At 50.0% G+C, this 21,665-nt stretch overlaps 1 protein-coding gene across 1 annotated transcript in view; it reads right to left on the bottom strand.

The window, feature by feature from the left end:
* FBXO15 (F-box protein 15) overlaps nt 1-20,430 on the bottom strand; it is an 85,938-nt gene extending 65,508 nt beyond the window's left edge. Inside the window, exon 1 of the mRNA XM_032470639.1 lies at nt 20,032-20,430. Coding sequence (XP_032326530.1) covers nt 20,032-20,165 — 134 coding nt within the window. The 5' untranslated portion in view covers nt 20,166-20,430. The remainder of the gene's footprint in view (nt 1-20,031) is intronic.
* Between the last annotated feature and the right edge of the window lie 1,235 nt (nt 20,431-21,665).

Raw genomic sequence — 21,665 nt, 5'->3', positions numbered from 1 at the left:
TAAAAGATATTTTTCATTTTAGAAAAAGTAAACACAGAATATATTTTCTCCAAAAGCCATGCCGTGGAGTCTGACAGGGAACCTCTCTCCCCTCCGACTTTTAGAAGCCAGAGGAATCGAAAACAAGCCTAGTGGGAGTCATCGCGTGTCCTGCTGGTGCAGTAGCCCTTCCCTACGGCACAACAAGGAGCTGCTGGAGTCATTAAACAAACGAAATGCCTGCCAGTCCAAAGGTCAGGGCGCTGCCCTCTGTCCTGGGCCCTGAGCCAGTGCAGATCAGAGGACAGTCAAGGGACTTTGAGCCCCAGGAGACTTTGGTTCAGCCCCTGTGTCCCCAGGAGCTGCCAGGACGGTAAACCAGAGCATGGCCATCTGGGTGGAGAGACCCACCGGGAAAACCACGTGCCCCCCTGCCCCTGGCCCCGGACCAGCAGGGATTCACAGGCAGCGGGAGACGGCAGCCAGGCCCGGAGGGTGGGAACAGGCAGCGTGCTCAGGAAATGCTGACCAAGCCACATAGGGGACCAGAGCTCGGGGAAGGTGTGGGGGACTCAGCAGGCCCAGTGGCTCAGGCTCCAGGACAGACTTCACTGGGGCAGCGATCACTAAGCTTCCAGGAGGGACACTGAGGTGGTAGGAGGTATTCTGAAGCGGGACAGTCAGCAGAAGAGGGTGACAGAGTAGGAGGGGAGGCAGTGACAGAGGGCACCCCCGAATGAAGGGGGCTTGGAGGACCCCGTTCAGCTCCGTGAGCGACCTGCGGGCCCTTTGAATTTCGGCCGAAGCCCCAGGACCCTGGGGAGCAGAGCCCGGGGACTGAGAGCAGAGTCCGGCTCACTTAGATAATACACAGCGTTAGGGCTCAGACAACAGCAGTGACACAGACAGGAAGGGTGGCCTCTGCCCCCCACACACACTGAACCCAGCGCAGCCGCGGGGCCCAGAGGCCGGGAGGACAGGCTGCGGCCCCTGTGGCCCAGCCATTGTGGAGTGACTAGGGCTGGCAGGAGGTGGCTTCTGGGGGGCTGCTGGAGGCCAGCAGCCCCCGTGGGAGGGACGTCAGCTGGGGCCCTGTGAAGTACCCCCGGGTCCGTGAGACCACACGCGCCCTCTGGGACCTGCAGACGTACTTACAGGTGCTCCAATGGGAGCTGGAGGTCCCACATTTGTAGGGGGTGGGGGACGGAGGGGGCCAGTGAGGCCCAGTGACATGTGTCGTAGGGGGATCTCTCTGGCCACAATGCAGAGGATGAGGGGCAACTGTAAGCTCCTTAAAGGCAAGTCCACGTGTTCTCATCTTTGTGTAAAAGGGGGGGTGCGCTCCGGGCGAGGCAGGGAGGAGGCGATGGGGTGTGGTACCCAAGGTCCAGGAGAAAATATCAGCAAGTTTTTGGACTCAGGTAACAAGGACAGGTTGTCAAAGAGGAGTTTGGTTTGGGGAACCCTGAAGGTGAGGGGCTGGGAACCAAGGCAACACGAAGCAGTGAACCGTCTGAGAGCAGTAGCCAGCAGGCGCTCTTCCGGTGCGAGCACCGTGGGCTGTGTCCCATAACTGGAACGGGCTCCGCTTCCCAGCACGGTCGGAGGGGACGTGAGCGACGAACACCTAAGAACAATTTGTAAATGGCTCGCCGATCATAAACCGTGCTTCTGACACACTTGAGGGCACTTACAAAATTCCATTCTTCGCTTCCATGTTTAGAAACACCTTGGACACTGTGTTTACATCATTAGCCTGTTCTGTTGACGCAGAGAAATCTTCCAGAAGACAGCTCAGCTTAGCTTCCTACGTGAACCAGTTCTGAAGGCTGAGGCTGGCCATCTGGTCTCTGAAGGGCATCTGGATAAAGGAAGAGCTCAGGGCGGCCGGAGGACGAGAGCTGCGCATGGAGCCAGAGGCCCGCGAGATCAAACGGAGAGTTTCAGAAGGTGGAGAATAGCATCCTCGCTCCTCTAAAGAGGAGTGATTTGATCCTGGGATTACCTTTTAATTTTGAATTTCATCTACTTCTTCTCCATTTGGGTGCAATCAAGTCCTAAGAGGAGGCTTATGGCCTCCAAATAATTTAAATCAGGAACCACTGGGTAGAGGTGGTAGAACAGCCTTATGTCAACACGGGCACCGCTCAGCAGCACGGCCCGTCTGTCGTGGAGGCAGAGGTTACAGAACTGGGAAGAAGACCGGAGCTGTCACTTTCCAAGGGTCAAGTTCTTGCCCCTTCCCCATGCCAGACGCAAAGCTGACGCACACAGCAGTGAGTAGAGAGCCATGGACCCACTGACGTCTGTCCTCCCTAAAATCCTCGTGCCCAAGGAGGAGGGGAGCATCATCACTCCATCGCTTCTTCCCAAGGACGGGGGTTATCTCCGTCACGACCGGCCAAGGGCTTGGGAGCCCCAGTGGCACCGCATGTGATGCTGTGAATTAAGACAAGCAGGAGAGAATGTAGGACGTGTCAGGCTAGACTGCCGTGCCCTTCTGGAAGCCGTCAGGCAACCCAGAGAGCCACAGAAACTCGAGATGTTCACTTGTAGCTACTCTGCCTTGGATGGTGAGGAGAAGAGGGCAGATGTCCCCTCGTATGCTGGGAGGTTTCCCGCATCAGGAGCCCCATGGTGGTTAAAAGCACGGAGCCTGGGGTTCCTGTTAAATGAGAGACTTGGAATAAGTTTCTCAGTCGGCTGCTGGCTCTGTTTCCTCATCAGTAAATCTGGGATATTTGCAGCTCCTTCCTCAAAATCTTACTGGGAGGAGCGCAATGAGGGAGCAGATATCCAGCAGGCAGACGGCTCAGCAAGGGCTAACAATCATTGTTGTCGTCTCCTCCCTGGAAAGAGAAGCGGGCGTCACAGCAGTCGTGTGGGGTGCGCGGCAGTCAGCGTCACTAGACAAGAACACATGCCTTGGTGTGACCATCTTATGTCACAACAGTCACGTTCTGCACCAGTGGGGCTCTCAGTCCCTTGACCGGTCGTGAGGGAAATAAGGCCCGTCCTCGGGAAGAAGAGATGGAGAGAAGCAGATCCCAGGCCAGGAGCGGGGGTTGGGGGGGGCGCACCGTAACAACGGTGGAGCCCCGGGGTGGAGCTCCACCAGCCACCGCCTTCTGCACTCCATCGGGCAGGCAGAGGATGCTGGTGTGACCTTCCCCAGGGCCTGGGGTCCGGGGTGGGGCAGGAGGGGCACTTCTCTCTTCATTCACAAAACTCAAATGCATGGGTCTCCTGATTTTCTTCTCAAGTGCCTAATGTAAGGAATGCTCAGTTTAGCCAACATCCATGAGAAAAAATACAAACACAAGCAATTTTTAAAAAATCCATAGGAAAGGAAAAGTTGAAACACGGTGTCTGTAAATGACTCAGATTTCTGCCACTCAGAAAAGGGAAGCTGATCAAAAAATATCCCTTCTTGCTGTTGGGAACAAAATCCCTTCTGCGGGTCCCCTTTCCCGGGAGAGTCTCAAGGTCAGAGCATCTGTGTATCTTCGCTAAGATGTTTGTGAAATAAGGAAATGGCTTGCCCTTCTTTGAGCTCCTCACCTGATTTGCTAAACATCGTAATCACAGAATAAAAGGCTCTGGGATTTAACATTCTCCTCTGATCTCTTATCCCTTCCACTTGCTGCTCTCTCTTGCTGCCCCATGAACTTCAGGTTGCCCGCGTGTGGACGGGAAGCCTTGGTGACAGAACAACCATGCAGGTGACCGGGTCCTGCGGGTTCTCTGCCTCTGGACGCATCCCCTCCCCCTGAGAGCACGGAGCCCCCTCTGCAGGGGTTCTGGCCCTGGGCCAGCTGCGTGTAGCCCGGGCGCCCTGGGAAGGCTGCTCTCACCGCCCACCGTCCTCATGCTCGGGTTTCACTTCCGCACGCAAGCTATGTTGGCACGTTCCCTTAGAACCAAATGCTGTGGAATCTCACCTGAGTTTGTTGTGGAGAAACTTTGGTGCGTGCGCTGCAGGCCTGGAGGCAGATTGCAGGGGTGCAGGAGGGCTGGTGCAAGTCACTGGGTGGGCCGCCCGCCTGGGAGGGGCACTGGCTCTACCTGGACAGTATGAGCTTTGAATCCTGCCTCTGCCCTCTTACAAACTAAAACCCGAAAAACAACTTCGCTGCTCTAAACGTGGGCTTACTCGTCGGTAAAATGATGGTAATTGTTGGGGGTTAGCTGTGTCTCCCAAAAAATATGTGCATGTGGCCTTATTTGGAAATAGAGTCTTTGCAAATGCAATTAATATGTAAATTAAGATAGGTCATGCTGGATTAGGCTGGGCCCTAAATCCTATAACTGGTCTCCTTATGACACAGAGAAACCCAGGGGAGAGGGAGGCAGACTGGAGAGATGTGTCTGTAAACCAAGGAACACCAAGGATTGCCACCAGCAGGGCGAGGAGGCGGGAGGCATCCTCACCTGGAGCCTTCAGAGGGCACCTGGCCCCGCCGACACCCTGTGCTGGCACTTCTGGCCTCCAGAACTGTGACAGAGTAAGTCTCTCTGGAGTACTTTGTCACAGCAGCCCTGAGAAACTGGTACAGTAACGAAACCCAGTTCCCAGGCTGGTTGTGAGGATTAAATGCGATTACGTAAGAAAATGCTTACTGAGTGTTAGATGTCGGCCCTTTTCTTTCCTCCTCCCCAGGGACTGGGAATAGAAACACACTCAGGAAGGGCTTGAATAGCCTTGCTGTCACCTGAGAACTCAAAAGTAAGAGCTCCTGGGCCCTGATCAATCTGATTGAAAATGCACAAATTACACGCAGCTGCATCTTGTGCTGCAGGAGAGATTTTAGGTCCGAACTGGTGACTGGATGCTCCCATTGGCCCAAGTCCCGGCAGGTTGGCCCGGGAAGGTGGGAGATGAGAATAAAGATGCCACTGAGCTGACTGTCCTGCTCTGATGGCAGAGGGACCTGAGGCCAGTCCCCTCCCAGACCTCCAGGGACAGGTCTGTAAGACAAGGGACACTGGCCAGACAATCTCCAAGTCCTCTTCAAGTGGCTTCTGTGGCATCAGGAGTCCAAGATTTGGGGGTCCAGGAACCCCAAAAGACCAGCCCCCAAGCTGGTGGCACCTTACATGTTGTGCTGTTCCAACAAGAACATCTCAAAAACGTTCGAGAGTTGCTTGCATTGTTCCTTGGGTTTTGAGAGAAAAGTATCCCACTTATTTTAAACTGCAAACATATCCAAATGCACAAGGTACTGGTGTAAACAAATTAATGTATCAGGGAATAATTGTAGCCTGTTATAACTGCACAATTGAATAACTTGTAACGGTGAAAGGCTCCCAAAAAGAAAATTTCTCTCCTGAACAAAAGTCATGACTCCAGGCACTGAAATTCAGGCAACGATTTCCTAAATGGGGCACCTTAGCTTTGTGGATCTGATGCATTATGAGGGGAAAGAGTCCTTAGACTGAGGTTGTATTAAAAAATAAAGAATACACCCAAATAAGGTGGAGTTTTAGATTCCTTAAAGGGATCTTGCACTTTAAAGCACTGAATTGGTTTGATCAAATATCAGTCTGAGAAGAATATTAGCGTGAATCCACAAGCCAGGAAAAAGATCAAGTCCCTTCTGAGATTGTTTCTAAAAGTAAACTATCCAAGAAAGATAAGTTTAACATCTCCTTCTGCATCTTTAGAAAACAATCAACTCATCTTAAAATGTAGTTTAATAGTCGAATATAAAACACATGTTTTCACAAACGGCAAGATTTCTGTTTCTCATATCTAAATAATATCCCATATATAGATATATATATAGTGCACACATTATGTACACATATGCCACACTTTCTCTATCCATTCACCCATTGACAAACCCTTAGACTGTTTCCATATCTTGACTATTGTGGATAGTATGGCAGTGAACAGGGGGGTGCCGATAGCTCCCCCATATCTTGTTTTCATTTCCTTTGGGGTAAATACCCAGAAGCGGGATGGCTGGATGATATGGTGGTTCTATTTTTCAGTTTTTGAGGAACGTCCACACTGTTTTCTACAGTGGCTGCGCCAATTTACATTCCCCCCGACAGTGCACCAGGGCACCCTTTTCCCACACCCTTGCCAACACTGGTTATCTCTTTTCTCTTTGACGGTCGCCATCCTTACAGGTGTGAGGTGATAGTTCACTGAGGTTTGGACTTGCATTTCCCTGATGATTAGTGATGTTGAGCACCTTTTCATGTGCCTGTTGGTGACAACACGGATGGATTTTGAGGGCCTTACGCTAAGTGAAATAAGTCAGACGGAGGAAGACTAACACTGCATGGTATCACTTATATGTGAAATCAAAAAAAAAAAAAATCAAACCCATAGAAACAGAGCAGGCAAGTGGTTGCCAGGTGCTGGGGGTTGGAGGAAATAGGAAGAGGTTGGTAAAAGGGGACAAACTTTCAGCTATAAGATGCATAAGGTCTGAGGATCGAATGCACAACTTGTGGGAAGCCGTCAGCTCACGCATCGCAGGCCTGAGAGCCAGGGCTGGGGGAAGACACGCCACAGGGACAGGCACACGGGGCGCCCAGATTCTCCTCTCCAACATGCGTGTCTGGATCCCATTCAGGAATAAACTGACACCCTACGTAACAAATTAATTTCACGTAAGTCTGGCCTTTAACTTCAACTGTCAGAAACCAGCTCAAGCAAGTTTAAACATAAAAGAAACTCAACAGCCCTGGCATGCAGGCTGGAACTGCCCAGTGTTGGGCAGGATCACGGAGGTGGTGGGGCCTCAGGACACCTGAGCCAGGCCTCTGCTCTGCCAGGAAGCCACTCTGTACTATGGCTCCATTTGCTCTCAGAGTGGCCAGCTTCCTTCGAGGCCCAGAAAAGGCTGTGATGCTCTGGCCTCCAAGCCCACAGCCTCCGAGCTCAGGGGACCAGCTGCTCCTCAGCAGGAAGTCTAGGAGACAGCCACCCTAGGCCCACCACCTGTGCCTTGGTGGGAGCGATTCCACCAGAGCCACATGGTTGGAACTGGAGTGGCGGGGGAGGGGGGAGCCACCCCCCCACAAATAAGTGGCAAGTTGCTGGGGAAGGGGAGGGCGCGTTCTCACCTGGCAACACACAGACAGCCATCATGCGGTCATCCAACTGACAAGCAAGCAAGCTGATTTGGGGCATTTATTTTTTTTTAAGACAACCTCCTGGTGTCAGAACATACGAAACTCCGTTTTTATACCTTTTTAATCAAGGGTGCTCTATGTTGAGAACGTCTATTCAAAAACATCTTTCCTTCAACAGCCGTTCAAGGCATGCCTAGCCCCATACTGAAGAGCCATTGATCAGAAGACACAGTCCTTCTTGAGAGCCTTCTTAAACTGTCATTGGGAGACTTAGCCTCTGAGAACCTCAGTTTCTTCATCAGAATAATTGAGATGATTAACACCCACCTTCCCCTTTGTAACAAGGAGATATGGTATCCCCCACTCTCTAAAACATCCAGCATCAGTTATATTCCATCAACTTTTTGATGTTAAACATGTATTACTCTAAGTAACTTTCATTTTGGAATTCCAATTACGGGAAATATTATTTACCTTCAGTTTTCCACCATATTAAATTTATAATGATAATATCTGTAACAAGTTCAAATTACATTTGAAATATGATAGACAGTTTGGGACAGATTCAGTTACCCAACTAAATTAGTTAATAGTTAATCAGAAATATCATGTCTCAATTATTCTGAATAATTAGAGGCCTGCGGTAATAACAGCAGGATGAGAAAAATTAAGTTTTTGGAAATGAAGTTAAAGAAAGGAGAGTTTTAAATAATATTCAAAGTATTTTCAAGTTTTTTAATGCGAATGAGGTCACTCAAGTATGACAAACTCTCTATGAGGTGCAATGAGGTAGGCCTTGACCTTTACTGATATGTTACTTTTTAGACAAAGCTTAATTAGGAAGTAATTGGTCATGGTCTTTAGGTTTTAAGAGCACTTTTGAACTTTGGAGATTAAAAGCTGCCCTGCTTAAGTGGCCTGGGAGCGAGCAACTCACTTTTTCTCAGGGCCATGAGATTGGTAAAACTTTTGTCTTTCATTGGCTCTGACAGAGCACCCGGGAGTCCCTTCTAGAAGATTCTACCAAATAAAGGGCAGCAGGGACGGGGAATGGGAGCAGGAGGCAGAGGGCAGTCGCAGTTCACGCAGACATTTACACCAGTGTAATGTCAGTGGGATTCAGATTGCAAGACACTTAGTTTTTCTTGCCCAAAGAGCAGATGTTTTTAAGATCTTGAGTATTGCCCACCAAAAATAAATTGATATGGAACAGTGAGAGATGGCATTCTATCAGAAAACCATACCACTTGTGTGACATGGGAATATAATTTCTAAGCCCAGGATAATCCAAAGAGGGTACCATGCCATTCAAATGGCAGAAATCAAAATGTCGGGGAATACACAAGGCCCACCAGTTTGGTTCGGTAAACAGCGAACAATGAAATAACTCCTATTCATGTCTGCTCCGTTCCACTCAGCGCTAGTAGCAAAAGCAGCTGAAGACGATAAATACCCACATTTGGTAATAAAAATGCTGAGCGTTCAATAATAAAGTTACTTAGTTTCTTGCAAACGTTCATCGGTAAGGTGATATAATTTTATTGTGCTGCATGCACTCAGAATTAAAGATCTTCCTAGGAGAGACATAAAGTGAAATAATAGAATTATTACAAAATGTTTAATTTGAACTAGTGCCTGCTGTGTAATCCATGTCACTTTTGAAAATGCAATTATATATCAAAATAACCACAGTTCTAACCGTGGGAAATGATGTATGTAAGAGAAACCCTGTTTTCAGATGTGCATGTCCAATAATGATGTTGTTATTTAGATCTTGGCTAGTATTCCAGATTTAGAATATTTTCCACTCTCAAAATAGAGCATGTATTTGTATGTGAACTGTATCTCAATAAAGGTGTTTAAAAAAAAACCAAAATAGGGCATGAAATGTATTTAAAAATACACACACATACCAACAAAAATGACAGATAAAGCATGTATACCTTCAAGGAATGTTTTCTAAACTATGGTTCATTGTTTAGATTTCATCAATCTGAATGTGCTAAGATTCTGGCACAGAACTTGTGCCCAGAGAAACGTCACCTTACTAACAAAAGCCTGATGAAAGCTGACATTTATTGAACACTTACTGAACACCATGAGATGCTCCGAACACTTACAGGAACTAACTCAGTGAATTCTCACCATGACTCTAAGAAGTAGACAGTATTTATTACTTTCTCTGTTCTCTGAAAGACGAAACTAAGACACAAAGAGTTTGTACAAATCGCCTAAGGTCCTCCAGTTGGTGAGGGACAGAGACAGCAACTGGGCTCAGGCAGCATGGCTCCAAGAGCAGATGCTTAAGTCAGGTCTAGGTTAGTAGCACCCCAACAACCAACGCCAAGTGCCTGCTCCGTCACCCAGCCAGAGCCCACCTGGAGTGGAGGCCTCTTGGTGGCCCTCCGGCCATATGCCTGCACCACTGTGCGCTCCTTTAAAATTCCACAAAAGATGTGGAAAGGCATTGAACTGAGAGTTGGAATAAAGTAGCTGTGAAACACTGGGGTCAGCCCAAAGCGCAGCTCAGACACCTCCCAGCACTACCATCACCAACATCTTGGAGCCCTAGGAACTCCATGGACTTCCTTCCAGAGTTGATTCAGGTCAGGATCACTTCTAGGAATGAATTTGGACAAGGACTCCCAGGGCAACATACAGCAAGGCAAGGCTGCCTGGCTGGCAAGTGGCCAGGTGCTAGACCGCCAAACGCTCCCCCAGGACCATGAGCCTGGGGGGATGGAAGCAGGGCCTGCTCCCTCCCTTGCCTGACCCTAGAGAGGAAATTCTGGAAGTTGTTCTATGCATTCTTCTCCATCCCATCAGCAGTCCTCCCTCAAGACTAGAATAACTCATATGGTCCTGTGTTATGTCTCTGATGGGGTGAAAACTTTCTAGAGAGAAAGGTTCCATGGCCATTCCCAAAAGATACATGGATGTCTAGCAGGTAGAGACATCCCTAACTAGCCCTAAGCCTCCCTCCAAATCACAACGCAAAACCACGAATCAATAAAAGTGCTCGCTTTCAACTTCTGCTCTAAACACCTGCGCCTGCTAATTACTAATTAACATAATTACTGCTTTCTCTTTTGCATTCATATATTTTGGTGCTAAGATTTATCAACAGCTTACCTAATTTCAACCTGTTCCCCTAGGCTATCAAAACATGGCATTTACTCCACCTTCAAAGCTTCTCGGTTGCCAAAAAGGCAGATAAAGTTTGAAATACTGCTTCGTAAAATAGAAGTTACAAGAGAGTAACGGAATGACTTTCCAAAACCTGGGCTTCGAGAAACATTAGATGCTTTTATAATCTTAGTGTTCCAAACAGAGGCTATTGCACTGACAGTTAGAAGGCTGAAAGTATTACTAGCACAAAGAACAAAGTCAGCTCTCCGGACAGTAGGATTTAACAAGATGCACACCTTCGGCCATGCCTACCAACTGTATTTAAAGGGTACACACACACACACACACGCCAGTGAAAAGGGAAGTCCCTCATTTCTTCTGCACTTAATCTTGATCTGAAACTTTAAAATTTAGTAAACCTCCATCTTCTTATATAAAGAGGGATACAGTAGTAAAAATGTATTTAACTTATGAATACTTTTTGGTTATTAAATTGGTCTCTAGTATCTTAACCAAGCAGTGAGCAAAAAGAAATAGAAGATTAACTTCAAAGGAGTATCATGGTTCTTGCTACAAGACCTATTCAGTGAAGAAACATTTCAAAAACCATAACTAACTCGGGATGATTTTTGATTAAATTAGGGATAAAATACAAGATGCCCTGCTTAACTGAGACAGTTCCTCACACAGGTGGCTAATATGGTGTGGGCTGGGGGGCAAGAATGACCTTGTCCCAGGAATGGAGAATGTGATAAGATAAAATGTTCAAAAGCTAAATTTCTACGTCAAGAAGTGACTGTATCTCATAGCTCATACTCTTTCTATTGTCCTTTATGACTTTTTCAGAAATATGCATTCAAAGCTAGTATTTACTGATAAAGGATGGGTATCAAAAAATCCATCTGAAACAATTTTCTTTCTACACTTCCAATTTGATTTTTTTTTTAATCAGGCTACATGTCTCAACCAATACATTTGAAGTTCTAATATTACAGGACACTGTGAGCATTGAATGGTTGCTGCCTAGCCTTCAATTTTATTGGACTTGAGATGATCCGTTCTATAGGATGTCTCTGGTACTGGAGTCTGAAGACCTGGGCTTGACCCTTCTTGCATCTTTCATTAGCCCTGTGGTCTGTTTCCTCAAGTGCAGAACGAAGTTGTAACACCCTCTGCGTCAGCCAGCATGGGATCAGGAGAACAGAAACCAGGGTGGGTGTGTAAGGTTGAGGGAATCAGAGCAGGTGGATTTGCTAAGCAGGTGATGGAACTCAGGCCATGCAGGGATCAGGGAGGCAAACCAGAGCATGCAAGCCGGTAGAGGGAAGAATGGAGGGACAGAGGGAAGGGCGGTGGAGTTACTACAGGCCTTGCCAGCAGAGTTAGAGCCACCGTGATGCTGCTTGAGGCAGAGCGAGGGCAGCACACCCTGCTCCTCTCCTTCCTTGCCCGAGCCTCCCACTAACTGAGCTCAGCCAGGTCAGCAGCCTCAGGAAGTGATGTGTGCTCCTGTGACATGGCAGCGGGAGGGCAGGCAATGCACGTGACAGCAAACAGGCGAGGACCAGGCTGGTGACCCGTTCAGTGCCTTCGAGCCAGTTCTCTCTGCCACCCACGTGCAACTTGCACCGCATGGTGAGGGAGCCACCCTTCATACAAATGAGGATGCCCCCATCCCCTGCAAGGGAAGAGGACATGCAGGCCCCCTCATCAGGTCCACAGAGGCCCCTCATGGTCCAGGGACCCATCTGTTAACACTGCACCAAATCACCATCAGAAATAGCAGGGTGAAACCATAACCCAAGTGTGTGGAGCAGCTCCTGGTCTGAGCTGTACTGGTCGCCAGGCCAGAGTCAATGTGGTCAATCCTGACTGTCAAAGGTTCCCGTCTGTAAATTCATCTACTCGCTACGAGCAACCCGTAGCCCCCAAGTCGACACTCACAAAGCACATGCGGTCCTTGGTAGAGGCGAGCAGAGCTCCCAGCCGAGGGGGAGGGAACGCCCTGCCTTCCTGTTCCAGCTCTTACACTGGAGACTCGCGTCCTCTGTCCTGCTCTGGTTGCACCACATTTGTGCATTTGTGGGCTTTTTGTTGGTGGCTTCACGTTGAAAATGCCCCCAGGCACAGGCTGACCGCTGCCCAGCGGCGCGGAGCGCCGTGGGAGGAAGCACGTGCATGGGAGGGAGCTTGTTCAGGCCTGAGTCACAGAGCTGTTGGCCCTGAGGTCAGAGTATCGCATCAACAATACATATTGGACAAAGTGTCTTCAAACAGAAGCCCACGTAAGACAAGGCCACATCCCGACAGACTGATGCAGATGTTGCGGGTTTCCCAGGGGTGCAGTGCCTCAGCTTCATGACTCGTGCTGGTGGTGACTTCACGAAACATTACTGCTGCCAAGAATGAGGACCAACTGCAAGGCCACTCCTCCTCCTCCCACCCGCTCCCTCTCCCGGCCCCTGGCCCGCACCTCAGCCAGTCGAGGCTCTTTCCCTTGGGAGGGCAGGGGGTGACCTAAACCTTCCCACCTCAGGGAGGTAAGCCCCCTGTGGTCCTGTGTTTACTGAGCTGCCGAAGCTCTGCACTGGCCTGTACTGTAGGACGTGGAAATACTCGGCAGCATGCCTGTGATTCCCAGGACCCAGTCACACTCCTGCCGGTCCCCACTGGGTAATAAAAACCTAACTTTCCACTTGGAAATGGGATTAAGCAACCCGACCATGAGAGTACCCACCTCCCCCGACCCCCGACCTGTGGTTTCAATGGCACGAGGAACTCAAGACAGTCATGTGGTGATGGAGGTAACTTCCTAACCACCATCCTCGTGGTCCTTATCACCGGCACTTAGGTGGGACACCCTCTAGTTAGCATCCCAAAGCCTTGCACCCAACCACCATCCCAACTCTGACGACAGGTGGTGGTTTAGGCAGCCTGACACACACCCATGTCCTAGGTGGCCGATGCCCCTCCTCCACCTGCAGGAGGGGCACCACTGTGTGTTCAAACCTGGAAGCAGCCCAGTCCCATGAGCCCATCCTGAAGATCGGGCTCTGGCACTAATTCTGGATCCATGAAATTTATCAGTCAGGGGCCAACTTGAAAAACAGGCCATTCACAGATTTAAAATAGAGGGACTCTAAGGGGGAGGGCGTATAGCTCAAGTGGTAGAGCGCTTGCTTAGCATGCAGGAGGTCCTGGGCTCAATCCCCAGTACGTCCTCTAAAAATAAACCTACTTACCCCCCCCAAATAAAATAATTAAAAATACAATAACAAATAACATATTTTTAATAAACAGAGGGACTCTAATGAAGGGAACAGGTTATATGGGAGATGGAAAGGCAGAGAAGCCAAATCAAGGACACAACCAGAGATGAGTCACACGAGGAGCCGTGACCACGCTGGGCTGGAGGCACAGCGGGAGAAGGTGGGGCTCTCGCAGCTCAGGGAAGTGGGAACCACGGCAGCCTTGTCTGACAGACGCCAGTACCACAGACAGAGTGCAGCCCCTGGCTGGGACACCCAGGAAACACAGAGAGGGAACCCCTGGGGCTTTTCCCTTCCTCCTGCTTGGCTGGTCTCCAACCATTGTCCCCACTGGCTGAATCAGCCGTTCTGAGAGTCTGGGAGATGGGGCCTGCTGGGGTGGCCCCCAAGTGACACAGAACCAAACAGGGGACAGGGGAGGAGTAGATCCAATAGTAAAAACTGACAAGGACCAGGACCCTGCATGGCAGGCTTGGGGTGAGAAGAACCCAAGTACGCAAAGCAGGTTGTGCTCCAAAAGATGGGCTCCAGGGCGCAGTGATCCGGAAGACAGGGGGCGATGCTTCAGCATGAACTCCCGTGACCTGTAAACAGAACTATGACTGTGAGCAAACAAGAGGAAAGAAAATATGATGTAGGAAAGAATCAAACAAACAAATATTTATGTCAGATAAGGAGTTCGCCCTCCCAGTGTGACGCTCTGGGCACAGCAGGTCCCTTCAGTGCACAACGGGGATGAGTGTGGACTTGCTCTGAGCAGAGCTGGAGTGGGGGCCGTTGCCTCGTCCACGCACCCTCAAGTTCACAGGTACTCAGAACTGTCAAAGGCAAACACAGGTCACAGATCTCAAACCCCTCCTTTGCAACCCTGTGCGTATCTTTTCAAGTCGTATCTCAAAAGATGTCAAATCATCACTACTACCAGAAGCTAGAATAGTGGGGGTCAAATTTATCAAGCTGCAGCAGGTCATAGTGGTGACCTCGTCCAGTAATGAGCCACCTGCAAGCAACACACTATCTGATTTCAGGAGAAAGAAATCTCAGATGTTACATTAAAGGGTGGGTACAGTGTTGTGATTCCTGATTTTAAAAGTGACCATTTTGTTCCTTTTTTAAAGGAGACCTGCCAACCATGTTTTCTTTAAATTGGCTCTTGCGCAGCAAGATGGGTTCATCACCATCCGTTCCTTTACAACTGGAGAAATCTGCAACCAAAGAAGCCACGTGGCCTGTTGCGCAGGGTCACACAGTGAAAGGCGAAGCCAAATTTAAAACCCCCTTCTCCCAATTCCTAATCCAGTGCTCCTTTCTGTTGCAGCCAGTGGTGGTTGCCAAGAACAAGAGCTATGCTCTCACCCTTAGCTCGGGAGATTAAATGAGGCAATAGCAACCTTGCCTGACCCAGTGACCCCAAGGTCAGCCAGATCTGTGAACTATTGCAACAGCCCAACCTATGTCGCAAGATGAAATATCAATCACAGTTGTAACAGACCAGGCTTCAGATGAAAAATTTGTTTGAGAGAAGGTCAGACTTGAGACAACCCTTGGCTCTCATTTGGGAAGAAAGCATGCAATATTTTGAATGCCCAGTGTCACGTACATTTACTTGATCCTCTGTCTGCATCTCATCCTGGGCTCCCCTGGAACGTGAGCAGACACCCTTCGCCCTTCCTTCCTGGACCTCCGCTCCACCTGCGCTAGGGGCTCACAGCTCTGTGTCTCTAGTGACAGACGGTTCCAGCACATATAGCACATGAAAAAATTTGCTCAATAAATGAGTGCACAAATGAGTAAAAGGTGATGACCAGTTATCACACTTTCCAGGACCGACAATTCCTGTGGCTGTAAAGAGACTGTGTCACGCACACACGTTTTGCTGCTACTTTCCGTCAACCAGGCAGCATATGTGGAGCAGTAACAAGTTAGGTTAACACTCCTTGACACCGGTTTCTCATAAACTGAGAGCTGACATGCATAATTCCTAAAAATGTCTGTTGAAGAATATTTACACATGGTTTGTTATTATTATATAATAGTATTATATCGCATATATTAGCACCATATAAAGAGCTAATAGGAACATTCTCGCTTTTAACGCAGAAATTTTTCTTATATATATTTGTTAACATGACTTTTGAGCTCTTGTTTTTTAACTGATTAAGATTTTATTAAGGCTGATTTATTTAGAAAATTATTTCTAAAAAGGCAAATGAAAAGCTAAACTCGGTGAGCATTGGCGCAGACACAGATGTAACGGAATCCAGGCTTGTGAGCCTGGGTTGTTGCCAGAGGAGCCTGTGTGTCTCAAACTAGGTGTCCCTGGAGGCCGACTCCGGGACAAGCATACAGGTGGAAACAGTGTCTGTAGGAGGTGACCCGGAGTCGGGAGGTGAGGCAGGGAAGGGAGGCCAGGCAGTGAAGGTTGTGTTAGTGAGGCAGGGATGTGGTCACAGGGAACAGGGACTCAGCTAGGGCATGAAGCAGGCCTCACACTGTCCCCTGGGGAGGAGAGAGAGCAGGGTGCTCGCCCACCCACTCCTGCCCTCGCTCACTGAACTGCTCCTGCGACATCGCCTCCCTGGCTCCCCACGCCTACCCACCAGCGGGCCGGCCACGTTTCCAGGCAGAGCCAGGAGCCAACAGCGCCAAAGAGAACCAGCCTTAGGTAAGTAACTCCCCAGGTAGGCTGGGATGACACAGGCTGGATGCTGACAGCATCCGCTCTGCCCTCTGCCCTCTGCCCTCACTAGGCGTGGGAACCCGGGGCATCCACAAGACTTGGATATCATCAAGGCCTTCTCACAGCGAGTATCAGCTCCGTGCCTGGTCATCCTCCAGAACTCACAGGGTCCGAGCTTCCCTGGACGGATCTGGCCGCCCCAAGTGAGGTGTGCCGTAGCGTGGTCCAGGGATGACACTGCCATTAATGAAAACCATGGAGTCCAATTATACACACTTCTGTCAGAGAAATGCCAATTCAGAAACAAATATACTGAGAACCCAAGACACCAAAAAAGAGACCCGCTAGTACAAAACAAAACTCGCCGAAACCATGTCAGACGTGTGAGGAAACATTCCTTTCAGCTCCCCAACCGGCAGCCCACCGACCCAGTAACTAATCACGAGCGGTTCGCACCATTTGGCACTTCAGGGAAACCCAGGAGACCTGGCCTGGGCTCGGCTGAGAAGAACAGAGACACGAGGAGGGGCAGAAGTAATGAGCATGGGGGCAGGGGTGTCCTGGTCCCCGACGGGCAGCTCCTGGAGACACACGTGCAGCGGACACGGTGAACCAGCGCAGCCCCACGGCACGGCCAGGACTCCCAGCACGCACTGCAGCTGGCGAGAAACACCCAGCCCCGCCTGCACCACGCGCAGCGTGGGCACCACCTGCGTTCCGAGGCTGCCCGCCGACCCGCTGCTGCCCTCTTCCTCCATCCAGCACAGCCGGTCACCCAGGATCTGGTACTGCATCCATTCGGCTTGTCTCGTAGGCTACCTCTGCTCTGGAACATTCCTATAGCTTTCCTTTATCTGTCATGATCTTGTGCTTCTGAAGAAGAACTTCCTCCCCCCTTTTAATGGAATTGCCCTCATTTAGGGTTTGATGCACCTCTGGCCAGTAAACCACAGAAGCAACACAGTGTCCTTCTCAGGGCGTCCTGCCTGGAGATATGAGGGGTCCATCAGCCCCTCACTGGTGACACTCAGCAAGGTGTTACCAGTTTCCCCCCCGCAGGGTTACGGCTGCGTCCCCTGGAACGAGGACGCAGGCTACCGCGGCGCACGAGGAGGCCATGCACATCCGCCGATCCTCATGCGGCATTCCCCTTAGACCCAGCATCCATCAGCGACTCTCGCCCGAATCAGCCCTCGCTGTGATGACCGCCAGTGGTTTCCCATCCCCCTCACTCCCCGCACGTGGCCAGCCAGCACTGGGCGTTGCTGTCACAGTGCCCTCCTTTCTCTCCCTCTTACTCATCCTTTAACTGTTGTTACGGACTCGGGGACCCCTGTTTTCTCCGACGGTTTGTAAGTCTTACTGTACTTGTTTGGCTGCTGAAATCAGGCCAGATTTGGCCGAAGAGAGTCCCATCAAGCTGGCTCCTCGTCCTTCCTACACGCCCCATCAATTTCTTTTTTTTTCCTCCTAAATCACTCTTTATTTTGCGGCATAAGGTATCCCAGGCTCATGGACCTACGCTGTCCCAGCCCTGAAGTCACCATCAGTCTGAGGACCCCTGGCTCCTTTGGGGAAAGTACTTGGCTCCAAGGTCTGGGCACAAGTGTGCTCATCGCGCCTGACGCGTACGTGCTTCTAGGCCTGTCAGCGGACACAGCACTCCACGATGTCTTGAATGACTGGACAAATGAGTGCGTTTCTATCACAGGGGAGACCTTTCCAAGGGTCAGCTTTTATCAGGACCCGTGTTATAAAACACGGCTCTATGTTCTCTCTCAGGAACGAGGAGTCCTAGAGTTCAGGCTAAGAGAAGAAAATCAGTAAAGACACTATGATAAAGGATTGGGTTCACTGTGCAAAAGGGCACAGCTCCGAGCGGGAGCCGCCGGGACTGAGAGCCCCGCTCAGGACTGCGCTTTCAGACCGGAGCCTGGGCGCTGCTCGTGTGAATTTCGGTCCTTCCTGCGGCTTTGGACAACAAGCCACGAGGTTATCTGAACTGGAATGTGGAGCAGCGCACTTTCTGGGGCACTCGTGGATATCACAGGGCGCTACTTGGATTCCTCATCAGCCACAGAGCTGACGGCGGGAATTCAAGGACACCTGCGCACGAATCTGGGGCAGCGCTGGCTCATGTGCCCTTTCTATGACCGCACGTTATGAACAATTTCAGACGCACACAATCGTAAAAGAACCCGTGTGGCCTCACCCACCATTCTTAGCTCATCCACCCACCCCCTGCTCCCCCAAACTTTTTGGCAAGAAAATTTTAAAGCAAATTGTAAACATACTTCAATATGCATCTCTAACAGTTAAGGACAATACTAGTATCATCTCCAACAAAACTGAAAGCAATAATCTGATTACCTAAGATCATCTAATAGTACCCAGTCCATGCTTAACTTCCTGCAATTATCTCAAAAACGCCTTTTCACACTTTAAATTAAGATCTAAGCAAACAGCGCCCACACGTTGCACTTGCTGGGTAGACCCCCTAAGAGCATTTCCACCCCTAGCAGATCCCCTCTCGTTTGTAATCTCATTTACTTGTTGAAGAAAGTGGGCTCTTACAGAATTTCCCACATCCGGGACGTAGCTGATTGTTAGATCAGCTCTTAATACGTGAAGAGTGTTTAGCTCCGGAGAGATTATTCCCTGACCCAGTGAGTGGCAGACCTCGTGGGTGATGTGCTGATAAGAACTAGGAGGGACAGGGTGCGCTCCTGGGTGCCAATTAGCAGGTGACAAACTCCAAAGGAAGAGGCACGTCTAAGGCAAACACCTCCAGGGATCACGACACAGGTTCAGCGGAAAGAAGGTGGCCTGATGGGCGGGCACGGCGAGCTGGAGTGTGTTTGCTGCAGGAGAACCAAAGCCCTCTTCTCAGTGCTGTGGGAGGGAGCCGCCGAGTCCTCGCCAGGCCCCCACGGGGCGGCCGCAGCACGGCTCTCTATAAGTCGCTCTCTCTGCTCATGTTACAGGAACACTGGATTCATTCTTATCATGAACAAACAAAAACACATCTCAGCTCATTTTACAGCCTTTCAAACAAAACAAAACGCTCCTTACAGTCGCCTTTTTATGTTCGTTTTTATTTAATTGATGACTTTACCTTAACCCTTCTTTGTTTGTGTGTTTAAAACCTGGACATGTCACGAGGCCAAGCTCCACAAGCGCATCACGTGGGGAACTGGGGGCCACTCAGCTCCTCCCGACCAGCTGTCTCAAACACGGCGCATCCCAGTTTCCTCCCCGAATTAGTTTCCTGGGGCTGCCAGAACAAAAGACCACAAGCCAGGTGCCTTAAAACCACAGAAGCTTATTCTCTCACAGTTTTGGGGGCCAAAAGTCCAAAACTGAGGTGTCGGCAGGGCTGTGCGCGCTCTGAAACCTGCAAGGGAGGGAGGTTCCTTCCTCGCCTCCGCCAGCCTGGGGGCTGCTGGCAGACTCTGTCGCTCCTTGGCTTACTGATGTGCAACTAATGCCTCCCTTCATCCTCACAGGGCGTCCTCCCTGGGTCTGTCTCCCTCCACATGGTCGTCTTCCTATAAGGACAGGAGCCATATTGGATTTAGGGGTCCGCCTACTGCAGAGACCTCGTCTGATACACCTGCAACAACCCACTTCTGAAGAAAGTCACGTCCGCAGGTACTAGGGGCTTGGACCCCAACATGTCTTTTGGGGGAGACATAATTCAAGCCATGACACTCCCCTCTCACACGTGAGTAGCTTCAAATAAAGTACCGACTACCAACCTCCTCTCCACTTAAAGCCATACGTCTGCCTCGTCCAGCCTGACGTATGGACGTCTGCAGACCACCGGCACCTGGAGGCCTTGTATGATGCTGCTGTCCTGAAGGTGGCTCGTCCACATTCCCTCACCTGCACAGAACGAGTGGATGAGCGCCCACAAGCCAGGCTGGAGGAAGACTTGTCGGGGAGGAGCCCAGAGGTGCTGGGCACCAGAGGGAAGACCAGCAGGAAGCAGAGCCAGGACCCAGAAACTGCACCTGCATGAAGCCAGGCAAAGATGTAACAGTCAGAGACACTCCCAGGTGAAGCTAAGCAACCTTCTGTAAGTCACCGAGCTTCACGGAATTTGTTTCCTTCTCTGTCAATGAGACACTAACTCGGCCAGCAGGGTTGCGCGATGGAGGAGTGAAATGATGTTTGCCTGGTGCCGAGCGCACCGTGGTCTGGACACGGCAGATGTTCCCACCTGCGTCCGTCAGGCACAGAAAGGCACAGAAGAAATGCTAGAACCTGATCCAAGGACTTGCATATCCTGGGCCCCCACTTCCTCCTCCCAGGCTTTTCAGGGTGATGAATGCACTTCAGATGTGGGTGCAGTGGGGACGCCACCCTGCAGGGGGTAGAGGGGACACAGGGCAGGGTGGCCCCATCCCGGTAGCATGGGGCTTAGAGAACAGTCGGGTTTTTTTGAACCACAGACCAACCGGAAGGAAGCTGTGGGACACCTAAGTAGAACCTCGACCAGGTGTTCATGGGGTAAACGTTGCCATTTAAACTCTGCTCTGTGGCTAGATGTGGGAAAAACAAAGATGCCCAAAGGGTCCATCTGTGGCATCCGTGGGAAGATGAGATACTCCTGACTGGCGACACGCCATGTCAGCTGGGGTCAGGAGTGGAAGAGAGTAATAACACGTCACATGTGGATGAGAACCTGGGTGTGTGGTTGTCCACTGGTGCACGTGGACAGAGGTCATTTAAAAGGGGAGACTGGTCTCAGTTCGGGGACTGAAGCACCTTGCTCCAGAGAATCACTGCCCCAAACTCACGCAGAAATGAGCAAGATTGCTCTGGGGACTGCAGAAGTGAGAATGCCACCTAGCAAAGTGACTGAATTCTGCACCAGATGCTTCATGGGCTATTCTCCAGCCCAACAGATTGCACCCATTTGAACCCCAGTTCACAACAATGCATGAGCAATGACTGTATCAAAGATCTAAATGACGGTGCAGGAATCAGGAGTAAATAACCACCACACTGATAAGAAACAGCAAAAGGCAAACGGCCTGCAGTCATTACCAAATGCTTTCTACCAAACTCTACTGAACTTGAACACACTTAACACACACTGACTCTTGCCCAGTTGAGCTCGGTAGAGTGGCTTAAAGAGGCTCACCCCACATTCCATACCTGACTTTCATCCTACGTTCATTGTGGATGAACACAGATTCATTACTTCAGCGTAGATTCTGGTGGAAGAGTCTCCCCAAAACTCTATATACGTTTTTCAAAGTTAGGGGCCAACATCTGAAACAGAAGAGAAGATGGGACCATTCTTTGGGATGAAGTAATTTATATTCATAGAATATAGAAGACATGTCAGTTACAGGTCCTCAACACTATCAGACCCCATACCCACCTTTTAAAAACTATTTTGTAATGCCATCTTAATCTGAAACAGGATTCCTAGACGGTATCACTTATACATCCTTTTGAAAAGAATCACCCTAACAACCTAAATCTAATGTAAAAGCAATTCATAATGA

Source organism: Camelus ferus, chromosome 30 (genome assembly GCF_009834535.1).
Source record: "Camelus ferus isolate YT-003-E chromosome 30, BCGSAC_Cfer_1.0, whole genome shotgun sequence".
Lineage (NCBI taxonomy): Eukaryota > Metazoa > Chordata > Mammalia > Artiodactyla > Camelidae > Camelus > Camelus ferus.
Note: the sequence above shows the minus strand (reverse complement) of the source record. Positions and strands in the feature narration are given on the sequence as shown.